At 51.9% G+C, this 12,114-nt stretch overlaps 1 protein-coding gene across 1 annotated transcript in view; it reads right to left on the reverse strand.

The window, feature by feature from the left end:
• Positions 1-12,114, reverse strand: part of PPP6R2 (protein phosphatase 6 regulatory subunit 2) — a 51,161-nt gene that overhangs the window by 34,670 nt on the left and 4,377 nt on the right. Inside the window, exons 3-8 of the mRNA XM_034430084.3 lie at positions 8,914-9,175; positions 5,634-5,820; positions 4,065-4,202; positions 3,314-3,379; positions 2,359-2,471; positions 553-666 (exon numbers count right to left, since the gene is read on the reverse strand). Of these exons, the coding sequence (XP_034285975.2) occupies positions 553-666; positions 2,359-2,471; positions 3,314-3,379; positions 4,065-4,202; positions 5,634-5,820; positions 8,914-9,140 (845 nt within the window). The 5' untranslated portion in view covers positions 9,141-9,175. The remainder of the gene's footprint in view (positions 1-552; positions 667-2,358; positions 2,472-3,313; positions 3,380-4,064; positions 4,203-5,633; positions 5,821-8,913; positions 9,176-12,114) is intronic.

Raw genomic sequence — 12,114 nt, forward strand, 5'->3', positions numbered from 1 at the left:
GAACCAATGCCTGAGGTTGCACACTGGGCGAAACTGAAACTGAGCCAGCGATGTTCGAGGTGGACACGATTCAAGAAATATCAGAACATCGGACCCACCGCTGAATTCCTGACTAAGCCATTGGGGATGGCTGTGCCTAGAATCACAGCTGGGAGGGACCTCGGAGATCTTCTTCTAGTCCATCCCGCTGCCCAAGGCAGGAGTCCTTATACCATACCAGACAAACAGTCGTCCGGCCTATTCTTGAAAACCTCCAGTGATGGAACAGCTGCAACTCTGGAAGGGAAGCCGTTCCACTGATTAACTGTTCTGTCAGGAAAGTCCTCCTCATTTCCACACTGGCCTGCATGACCCAAAGCCTTGGCTCATGCCAAAGGCCTTCCTCCTAAATTGAATTCAGCATAACTCAACCGCTGTGCTCACACATAACGCAAGCAAGGAACCACCTCAGGGCTTCATAAAGCGGCATGCCCAATTGAAGGAAGCGGTCAACCGCAAAGGCATTCGGACTTGAAGGAGCACAGTGGAGCCTTGCAGAACCGTTCCCCTTACCCAGCTCTTCTTGGCTCAAGTAACGTCAGCAAAACTTGTGTCCCGTTCACAACGCAGGTCTCCGTCAATCCCTCGTCAAACACGTTCTTCAAAAGCTGCTCCACGCACTCCTGCCTGAGACACCAAACACAAGTCAGCATCATGGGAGAAATTGGGGCTAGCCACTCTGTAGCTAAATGACACAGGTGACGTCACGTCACGCCAACTCAGGATGGTCGCAGTGGCACTTCCAACTAGAACCCCCTGAGAGACCGCAGCATCCCACGGCCACACACTTGCCACTGGCAACCTCACTTCTCGGAATCCAACAGTGAGGGGTGCAAATTGTGATTGCACGACCGTGGGATACTGCAATGCCACCACTGCTAGGAACAGGTGTACATTTAAGTGTCACAGACGGCCCTTGATTTAGGAGCTCAGACAGGGCCAGAGTTTCCACTGCTAAGAGACATGATCAGAAAGCGTCACATCGCTTAGTGACTGCAATCCTGGCATTTTGGCTGCCATCGCTGACCGAGAACTGCAGTCATTAAGCGAAGAGGGTCCCAGGTAAGGAGCACAGAGGGTGCTGCAACACAGAGGGTGCTGCAAGGGGCTGTGGGAGGGGGCCTGGCGCGGGCTGTGCGAATTGCAGCCACCCCAGGAAGCCTCAGCTGCCCCAGCAAGGCAGCACAAAGCAGCCCTGCCCAGGAATCCTCAGCAGAGCTACCACTCCTCCCGCCCGTCTCCCTCCACTAGTCTCTACCCTGTGGGCCACCCTGCACGGGGGCACTCGTTGGCATCAGTGCTGGGGCTGAGACCTGGGACCACCATCAGTCTCAGACGGCTCCCAAGCCTCTGCTCCGGCCCATTCTCGCGAGGCTTCAGGGGAGCGAGGCCGTCTGTCAAACTCCAAAGAGCCCATCTGTTCTCCCAAGATCTGGAGAACACCAGAAGGCTTCCAAAGGATCAGGGGGACGGAGCAGGAAGCTCAAAGAAATGAGACTCAAGGATTGGTGAAGGGGTGGACCGCGTGGCCTGGAGAAAAGCAGAAGGTGGCAGAGGTCAGTGGGGCACAGCAGAGGCTGTGGTGTGCGGGCAGCAAGGGCAGCCGGGGCTTCGGGCAACGGTGCTGGCGTGGCTGGCCACCACACGGGACTTGAGGTATCCTTTCTCCACAGAAGTGGCCACAGGGGATGAAGCGGAGGCCCCGGCACTGCTGCCAATGGACGCCGCCGTGTAGGGCAGCCGAAGGGGCTTGACTCGGGGGCAGACAGGTAGGTGGCGAGCTGCAGCGTCCCTCGGGTGGGTCATTCATTAGGGCACCCAATCTGTGACCATATGACCGCAGGAGGGGCTGCACAGGCTTCAACCTCCGGTACAAGTGGCACAAGTCCCTTCCTCCAGCATTGTCACAATTTTGAATCGTCGTAAATTGAGGACTTCCTGCAATCCCAGTGCAGGCAGCCTGCTGAATGGATTGCAGTTTGTTTTCCAGTCTCTCAGCATGCAATCCCCTCCTCTGTTGACCTCCATCGCCTTGGCTTCCAGCCCTGGCTGGCTCTCTGGAGAGGGAAGGCACTTGGACAGGCCCTCCACACACAATACACAAACTGCACACCCTCCTGCCCTGCCCATCTCTGGCACTTTCTTCCCAGGAGCTCCAAGGCCCAAACCCACGTCACACTACCAAAGTTCCCTCTTTTTCCAACACGAGCTAAGCCCAACTCATCCCGGAAGGCCCATCTTAGCCAAGCTGCAGCCTGACTTCCCCAGCCCCCCCAACCTCCCCGTTTCTCCTCCCGCCCAACCTTCTCAGGAACTTACGACTCTAGGGATGCCAGGAGAGGGTCCAGGTCAGCCACCTCCTGGAATTGGTTGCTCTGATCTCTGCTCAGCCTGATGATATCACATAACGTTTGAGAAGCATTGGATTGTCTCTGCAAACCGGGCAACAAGTCATTCCTGGCAAGAGGGTTCTTCAAAGGCCTGAGAAATTCCTCCCAACCCCTTGGAAATGGGAAGTGGGTGGGGGAGAGCAGCAGGTCCCCTCCATAGTTGCACCAAAATCCTCACCACCGTTGTTCAATGTGGTGAGGATTTTGGTGCAACTATGCTCCATGGGATTTCTGAACTGGCCCTAAGTTCCTCTGTTATGTTATGCATTAGTTAATTTTGATGGCTTTAACAATGAGTTGTAGTCTCTGGTGCATTTATTCTATCGTAAAGTATCAACCAGTTGGTATTCTACTATTTCCTTACACCTGCTTTTTAAATGTGTCAATTTTGCATTTCTGTATTTATTAATTGGTATCTCTTTATTATTCAACAGAAGTATTTAAGCTCAGTAACAGCCATCCTTTGTTCCGTGAATCAACCAGATGTGGGCTTGTTCAGCAAACCACTGTAAGACCAGGAAAGCTTTAGTGTGACAAGGGAAACCGGCACCGACAGTTAAGAAGCGTTTCACCAAAGAAGACGACGGACAAACCCCTGAGGGCAAAGCTACCTCTCAAGGCCTGGGGGAAGAAGGCAGGCGTCCAGCCAGGACAGGAGCTGGAGTCCTGGCAACCTTTCAACCACCACCTGCGGCCCAGAGGCTCTACTGAGCAGGATCCACCCTCTCCAAAAGGCCCCTCCCTGTGAAGGAGCCCTCGGGGTCAGAGGGGGAGGGATGAGGCTCCCTCAGGGCTCCCTCAGAACGCTGGCCTCCCATCTCTCTTCTGGATAGAGGGCCAAGGGGCCACTCCCCTTCCTTGACCGCTGGTCAAGGGACACTCACATCTTCATCCTGGTGAGGGCGGATCAGCTCCAGCAGCCTCTGAACAAGTTTTGCGTCATTCAGCCACTGCAGGACAAAATGAGGGGGAAAAGAACCAGTAAACGCAACACCTTTCCCGATGCCCCATCTGAACCTTGGGTGTATCTCGCACCACCATGGCCACAGCCCCCTTGCAGGCTTTATTCCCAGAAGCTCCTCCAAAGAAGTTCCGGCTTGGAAGAGGCCGAGTCCCACAGCAACTAAAGAAGGGCTTCCCGCCCCCCTTCCTGGCCCCAGCACCAGCAAAACAATCTCCAGCCGAGTCTGCTGATCTGCTGGGAGAAAAGGGGCTCCCAGAACAGGCACTTCTCAGCAACTCAGACTGAGCCCTGCAAGAAAGCCAACACACACACACACACACACACACACACACACACACACACACACACACAGACTGCCATTTCCAGCAATCAGGCTGAAGGCAGCCAGCAAAGGGGAATTATCCTACACAGAGAAAGCCCCTGCTATGGAGCGTCCCCCTCCTGTCACATCTGCTCCGTCCAAGGGAAGGAGGCCCCAATCCAAACCCCGAGAGATCCTGCGTCCTCCTGAATGCCAGAGGGGAAGATCCCCCACCACCCGGCCAACCCAAGCCTGCCAGGGCACGGAGCAAGAGCCTGGCCTCTTTAAAGGGGGCAATCTCCCAACACAGGCCCCCGTCCTGTCCCAGCCACAGAGTCAAGGGAAGGGAAAGCAGAGGAGCAGCCCTGACCTGCAGCACTTCCTGGCGAAGGGGAGCCGGCTCCACACAGCTGACCAGTCGCAACAGGAGGTCCATCATGGCGGACGTCTCAAGATGCTTCAGCACCAGATCGATAAACTCGGCTTTCTTCCTCAGGAATGAAATCACCTGGGGAAAACCACCACGACAGCGAGGCCTCATTAAAGCTCTTAATTTTAAGCAAGTGCACCTTACAGCTAACATTCAGAGGACATGCAGGCCCCCCATCCCAGCAGGGGCCAATGGCTGGAACCCCCACCAACCGGAATCAGCCCTGGAAGGAGGAGCCGAACCACCCCCCTGTGCCCCCCCCCGGTCCTCTGGGCGGATCCTGGGACAACGGTATCGAAAGCTACCAAAAGGTCAAGTGGCGAAAGGGTGGAAGCACAATCTCCACCCCGTCCTTGCCAGAGATTATCCAAACGTGCAACCAAAGGGGTCTCTTGCTGTGGGTCTTGGTCCAGATCTCTTCCATTCAAGGCCTCCTGAAGTTGCAGCACCATCACTTTCTCAACCACCTTCCCCAGGAAGGGGAAGTTAAAAAGCAAACAGAAATGGTCCAGCACAGTGGGTCCAGCAATGGCTTCTTGAAGAGGGGGCAAACCAAAGCTTCCTTAAGAAGCAAAGGAATAACCCCCTCACTCAAGGAAGCGTTCCCCACCACTAGAGCCCACTCACACACCACTACTTCTGGGGCTGCTTTAACCAGCCCGGAGGGGCTGGGAGCTGAAGAGCGGTGGCGGTTGAGTCTGTAGTACAGTGGACTAAAGCACTGTTATTAACATCTGCTGCTTGTAATTACTGCAAGTTCAAATCTCACTAGGCTTAAGGTTGACTCAGCCTTCCATCCTTTCAAAGGTAGGTGAAATGAGGACCCGGATTGTGGGGGCAATAAGCTGACTTTGTATAAATATACAAAAGTATGAAGGCTATTGCTTAACGCATTGTAAGCCTCCCTGAGTCTCCGGAGAAGGGCGGACTATAAATTAAAGCAAAAAAAAAAAAAAAAAAAACAGGCCGAAGGACCCTTTCTGCCTCCACAGCTCTGGCAGCTTCAGGCTTTCCCAAGGATTGGCAGGGAAACGCTGAGCTGCAAAGGCAGAACCGTCTGCACCCCACTTCACAGCTCCTTTGGATCTGGTCCAGTTCGACTGCGCAGTTGTTCTTTTTTAAATCAGCAATATAGGAAGACCGACTGACACGACCTTTTAGGGAAACCATCAATAGAGCAGAAGGAAGAGTCCTTTCAGAATCCCTGCCCCAGGCATTGGGCACCCGGAACGAACTCTCTGTCCAACCCAGCTCGCAGAAGGCAGCAAGGCACAAGCAGATGCTCTGGCCAAAGAACACAATAAATGCAAGGGCAATGTAAAATAATTGCCAGGGGGGAAAAAGCCTTTTTACTTGGTGAGGAAGAGAAAGGGAATCTAGCATCTGACTTTCCTTCTGCCACAGAGGAAAAGGCTCTCATTAACCACCTCTCAACAAGTTCAAGCGGGGTGGGGTGGGGTGGGGGGCTGGCTTAAAAGGAGCCGGTATGGGGAGGAAAGAATCCCTCACCTGCTCTGCTTTCCTAGCGATGAGGCTGCCGATGGTCTTGCTGAAGAAACTGGCCAGCAAGGGGTTCAAGGGAGGCTCCTGGTCCAAGAAGCCGTAGAGGACATCCCACAGGGCCTCGTCTCCCCCCAGCCGGTCGCTGATCTGGGGCACGTCCGAGGTCAGCAGCTCGCAGGCCGTGTTCGGGTACCTGCAGGAGCAGAAGCCAAGCCAAGGCTGAGGACAAGCGGGGCCTCGTCTGGTCTCCCTAAGAGCGGGCAAGGGGGGACTGCCAAGGCCCACCACCCATGGTTTGAAGGCCACGTGGAACACAGCAAGAACACGCTCGAGCAACGCAAAGGAGGAGGCACCGAGTTCTGGGGATGGGGCATTGGTAGACATAAATGCCAGGCATGGGGAAAATGGGGAGGGGGGGCGGGTGTCTCGTAATCCTTCCCAATCACTCATGGGGGGGGAGGGGATTTCTCTCTGCAGTGCTTTACTTAGGAGGACGTTTTAACAGAGAAGAATATTTTGAGAACGAGTAAGCCGATTCAAGAAAAAGAAATGAAAATGTTTTTATTGTACATATCCAGGGTTAAGAAAAGGGGGAAAAAAGGCTCAGGGAAGTGGGGGGCGGGGGGCAGGGGGGCTGGACCTGGGCTTTGGTTGGCTCCGGAGAAAGAGCTCCAGCCTGGAACCAAGGACGAAAGGAGAAGTGGGGCTGCCCCAACCTCCCCATCTGGTTTTCCGATTCTTTTTCTCTCTAGGCTCTGATGGCCCCATCTTTTGTGTCTGAATTGCTGGAGAGACAAGGCATCTTATCTCTCCAATAACATTATAGCTCCATTTTGACAAAGCGCCTTTGGGGTTTCCAGAACAGCCCTTGATAATATTAGACGGTTAATGTAGAAAAAGGAGGGCCTTGCATTGCAGGGCGGAGGTTTCATTTGCCTGCAATCAGAACGGGACCTCCTTGAAGCCAGCTCAGGGTTCGAGATTTCCCCTCAATAAGCAAAGGGGAAAAGATTCCATGGATGGAAAATCCTTCAGTTCAGGGAGATTTGAGAAATTCTAAAAAAAGCAAAGAGAGTTGAGATGCTCACACTAGTCTGGTAATGAAACATCTGCAAGAAACTAACCAACCTCTAGAGAGCACCAAGGACACCACAAAAAGGACAAGTTTAAAAAATGGAAAGAGTAGCACATAATGAAAGCAGAGCAGGGTTAGTCCTCGACTTACAATCATCGTGGAGCCTGCCCATTTTGACGTTAAGTCATAACGGTTGTAGATCAGTTGTCATGTGACTGGACACACTTTACAACCTCCTTTGCCAGTCATTAAGCGAACACAAGTCATAAAGCAGCAAAAGGTCATAAATTGTGGTTGTGGTGGAGCTGAAAAAGCTCAATGCAGCTGCTGGTTGCCAAGGGCTGAAAAGGCAGCCATGGGACTGCAGGGGCTTCAGAACCGGGTCACAAGTACCTTTTGCATGGCCCGTCATAATTTTGAATGGTTGCTAAGCGACCGGTCACAGTCTGAGGGCACCTGTATCAGGGAATAGCCCCAAATCTTGTCCACTTTCTTTGCGCCTTTCCTCCTTCAGAACCTTCTCCGCCCTTCTCCCCTTCCCAGCTGGGCTCCCCACAAATGATGAGCCTTCTGCCGCTTTCCTCTGTATACCCCCGAGCCCCGGGGGGGGGGGAAGCTCGCCCCACTGAAGCCCCTGAATTCTTCGACACGGCTGTCAATATGCAGATATTCCCAGGAATCTTCCACAGCATGGACAGGTGAAGAAAACTGAACGAGTACCAGGCACTGTTTACGTTTTGCAGCCCCTTGTGTCATTGGAGCACAACATCAATGCAGATTCCACATGTACAGCCTCAGTTTGTCAATAGTTCAAATCGATCATTAAGGGAGAGGATCTATGAGAGAAATCTTAGGCACTCAGCGGGGTTTGCTCTTTGTGGTTGAAATGGGTACCACCCCTATGTGCCTAGACCAAAAGAGCGCCCCCGCCCCCCTCAAGACCTGGGAAAGAAGGCTAGAGGTGGCCTCCGGGTCCGGAAAGGGGTTGGAAAACACCGGACATTAATCAGGCCACTCTCTGGAAGATTTGCTAGACGTGGAGAAAGTTTCCAACAACTGCCAGCCGGCCCAAGCCAGGCCATCCCAGTGAGTCCCACCTGAGAGCATAAGCCAGTTTGCTGGAAGAGTCTCCGAGAATTTCACCCTGTGACCCACATGTAGCTCTCGCCACGATCCAGGTCAAAGGGCAGACTCAGCCATTAGAAAGAAACTGCCCAGACCAGATCCACGTGGGAGGTGTGCCAAGAGGAGCCCTTGGTGGTCCAGCAATGGCCAGAGTTGGCCCATGGAACCCGCCTCCCCAGGCAAAGACCAGGACTTCCGCTACAGTGCATCCCAACAGACAAGGCAAAGGCAATGTTTGACAAACACCAAAGACAGCGTCTCACCAGGGAAGCCCCTGTAAAGCCTGGTGACAGAAATGTTACGGGTTGGAGCTGCTTCGCTGCATCTGGGCAGCTCACAGAAAGCAGGACACACCCTTCCCTGGACCAGAGGGCTCTTCTGGAGGAGAACCTGAGGCCGTCTGCCAGAAGGCGGAAGCTTGGACTTGCAAAATGACTGTGACCAAAACATTCCAGTAAACCCATCGAGGAATGGCTAAAAAAAAGATGTGGGTAGGAGAAATGGAAGGCCCTGGAGCGGCTGGGGGTGGTGGTGTCAAAAGCCCAGATCTGAGTCCCACCAAAATCGTGTGTGTGTGAGAGGGGGGGGGGGAGAGGAAGAGGGAAAGGCCTCAAACGCGACCCAGCTGAAATAAGGCCTCCGTCGACCTCAGGGACTGGGAGACGGTCGGTTCTGCCAGAGGGGGTGAAGCCAGGTGTTAGAGCCAAGGGCATACTTGTTTTGTTCACATGCAAAATCTGTATTTATGTTTAAATTACCCAATATAATACAAAGTGTAAATAGCGGCTGATATTTATCATATCCCACTACCTATCACTATTTTGAAACGATCCAATTTCTGCCCAGTGAGGTATGTTGAAAAGTCAAAGGTTTCACTGGGGCATACTTACTTTTCCTTAGGACTGTGGATCCTTTCTTACTGTTCCGATTGCTCAGAGGTCAAGAGGTGCCTTCTGAGTGCTTCAGCACAAGGACGAGGGGTGGCCTGACAGTGGGACCCCTGCTGGGTCTCCCTGCGGAAGTGCAGCCACGCACCTGGGACCTCCCCCACCTCTGACCTGGGCTGGCCGGAAGGAGGATACGTACTTGAAGCGAACTTTCTCATCCACGTCCAGGGGAGGCTGGCGGGTGATCAGCTGCACCAGCTCCTCCATGCACGGCTGCCGGCAGAGGAAGTCCACCAGCTTCCGGTTCTGGGCTTTGCACTCCTGCAGAACGTCATCTTCGTCCATCAACTCGCGCAGAGTCACATCCTCTTTCTCCAGCAGTTTGTCGACATGGGACGTTGTGTTCAGATCGAACTTCCAAAACATGATGGGGATGGGGATGGGACCGCACTCACACCTACCTGATGGAGGGAAGAGGACACGGCATTATCCCTGCTCTGCTGACACTAACGCAGCTCCTGCATTCCACTGCTTTCTGGCTTCTCACAGGAAAAACTAGGCGTAACAGATGGATTTCTCCTTGGAAAAATTCCCATCTTTGGTTAATTGAGCAGGAACCCAGAACATCCCTGCCTCTGATTAATGAGAACAAATCAGCTGGGGGTTTAATACAGGTACTCCTTAACTTATGACCATAACTGAGTCCAAAGTTTCTGTTGTTAAGTGAGACGTTTGTCAAGTGAGTTTTGCCCCATTTTATGACATTTCTTGCCATGGTTAAGTGAATCACTCCAGTTGATAAGTTAGTAGCCTGGTTGTTAAGTGAATCTGGTTTCCCCATCGACTTTCATGAAAGAAGATTGCAAAAGGTGATTGTGTGACCCTGGAACTCGGCAATGGTCATAAGTATGAACCTGTTGCCGAGCATCTGAATTTGGATCATGAGCATGGGGATACCGCAAAGATTGTAACTGTGAAAAACTGCCATAAGACAATTTTTTCAGTGCCGTTGTAACTTTGAACAGTCACTAAATGAACTGTTGTAAATCGAGGAGCCCCTAGTAAATCAGTGCTTGCTGAGAGGGGCCCCTGGCCAGTAAGGGGAGTTCAGCTGCCCTCAGCCCATGACCTGATGGTGGTGGTGATGGTACTGAGCAGACAGAAGGCTGCCCCCCCCCGCCCGCCCATCGCAGGGAGGGAGGGAGGGGCTCACTTGAGCAGAGGATGGAGCTCTCTTTACAATCGGATTCAAGTTTGTCACCTGAAATAAACATGGAAAAATCAAGGCTAGGTTTCTTCATTGCCTGGAGCATCTGCAAGTTCTGCTCTGCAGATCCAAGGTGGCTGAACAGCAGTCACTCCTTATTCTTCTTTTATCGAATGATTATTATTTGCATGCACAATAATGTAAGATGGACTTTTCCTACCATTCAACACATTGTTGAGAGATTTAGAATGAAAAAGCACTGAAAGATATTCTGGGACAGCGCTCAGATCTAGTAGATTTCAAATCTACTAAAGTTTTTGCAATTTGATAACCATGACACAAAAAAGTTTTCTAGTTGTACAACTAGAAAAAAATCGCAAGTCACAACTCAACTGACCAGGGAAATAGAGAAGTTCCTTTTGCAGGCGGCCTATCACAATTGGTATGGCTTACATCATAAATCAACGTTGGGGCTAAGAAAGAGACTCACCACAGCCTGTTAAAGGCTTCTCAAATCATGCAGACTTCCCAGGAAAAGGCTTTGGAAGGTTTTCTTGCAAAAGATTCAAAAGCTTCAGCCTTCATGAACTCACTCCCCAAGACTGGCTTGGAGCGTACCCCTCTCCATCTTCGTCTCTCTAACCTCCCTTTCCTCAGCTTTAAAACAGTACAGGGGCTCCAGGTGAATCTTGCTTCTTTCATCATGATCCGTAATCAAGAGGCTTCACCGCTTCTTCGTCTGAAGGCGAAGGCTGCTTCCTTCTTTCCCACCGTGCTAGAAGGCTGGATAACCCACCAAAAGGAAATGTAGACTCCTTCATACAACTGAATACAATATAAATGTCTGCAAAAGGGCCCCGCACAAATTCTTGCGTGAAAGTACCACCGATGGCTACTCCACTTCACACTGACTGACTAAATTGGGAGATCTGTCCAGCTCCATAAGACAACACTGGGCAGCATACAACATTAAACACAGTAAAAGCTAAAAGGAGGAGAAAAAAAATGTGCACCTCAGAAGAAAGCCTTCAAATAAAAGGCTAACTGGATTTTCAAAGACTTCTCAAAAATAGCCAAGCTAGGAGCAATGCGAATGTCTGGGGAGATGCTTTACCTCCCAAGGGGTGGTCTTCAAAGCAGCCCCTCACAAGATCAGTAGGGTGGGAGTGACAGTCTGGACACCCCACCCCACCCAACGGTGCAACTGGTACATAAGATGAATTTGTACCAAATTCTTCCTGCTAAATGGACACCTGATCTTTCAACAGACGCTACAAGTTCAGGAAAAAACTCCAAGCAGTCCTGAACAAGAACATCGGGCCAGAGGAGGGAACTTTCCAGGCCTGGCGGATCCAAACCACCACAACCCTTCAGTCCTGCTAGGATTGAACCACCCTATTCTTCCCCATCCAGTTCCTCCCTTCAAACCCTGGGACTCCATCGCTTGGACAGGCCAAGGTCAGGGCCGGGGGCAGAGGCAGGTCCCTTCTCAAGAGGAGCCATCCCTGGATCCAACTTTCACCGAGCCTCCAAGGGAAGGTTGTGGGGAGGGTGGTGGGCCCTCAGCTTTGGAAGGCCGTGAATGAATCCGACTCATTCTGAGCCTTTTCACTCTGCAATCAGGCCCAATTCTGGAAGACCCTGGAAGTGTTTGGGGACAGAAGCTCAGATGAAGTGGGGGCATTTCTTCTGGCCCTCCTAGATTTCTTGGTGGATTCAGGACTGTTGACTTTGGCATCCTTCCGGACCTACACGGGGCTTCCCTTGAGGAGTACTCAAAAGATACAACTGGTGGAACCCACAGTTCTGGGTAATTCACATTTTGCCTGTGTAACACCATAGCTGCGTGAGTTGCACTGGCTTCTGGTTGTTTTCCAGGCACAATTCAAGATAGCAGCAATAGCACTTAGACTTATATACTGCTTTACAGAGCTTTACAGCCCTCTCTAAGTGGTTTACAGAGTCAGCCTCTTGCCCCCAACCATCTGGGTCCTCATTTTACCCATCTCGGAAGGATGGAAGGCCGAGTCAACCTTGAGCCTGGTATGAGATTTGAACTGCCAAATTGCAGTCAGCCAGCAGTCCCTACCTCTCCATTAGCCATGGCTTCCCAGTTTAGAATGGGGGGGGGGGGGAGAGAGACATTTAACATTTAAAGTATCTGGTGTTTCCAAGGCTCATCCCTTTAAAATT

Source organism: Pantherophis guttatus, chromosome 7, assembly GCF_059756535.1.
Source record: "Pantherophis guttatus breed Tessera chromosome 7, ASM5975653v1, whole genome shotgun sequence".
Taxonomy (NCBI): domain Eukaryota; kingdom Metazoa; phylum Chordata; class Lepidosauria; order Squamata; family Colubridae; genus Pantherophis; species Pantherophis guttatus.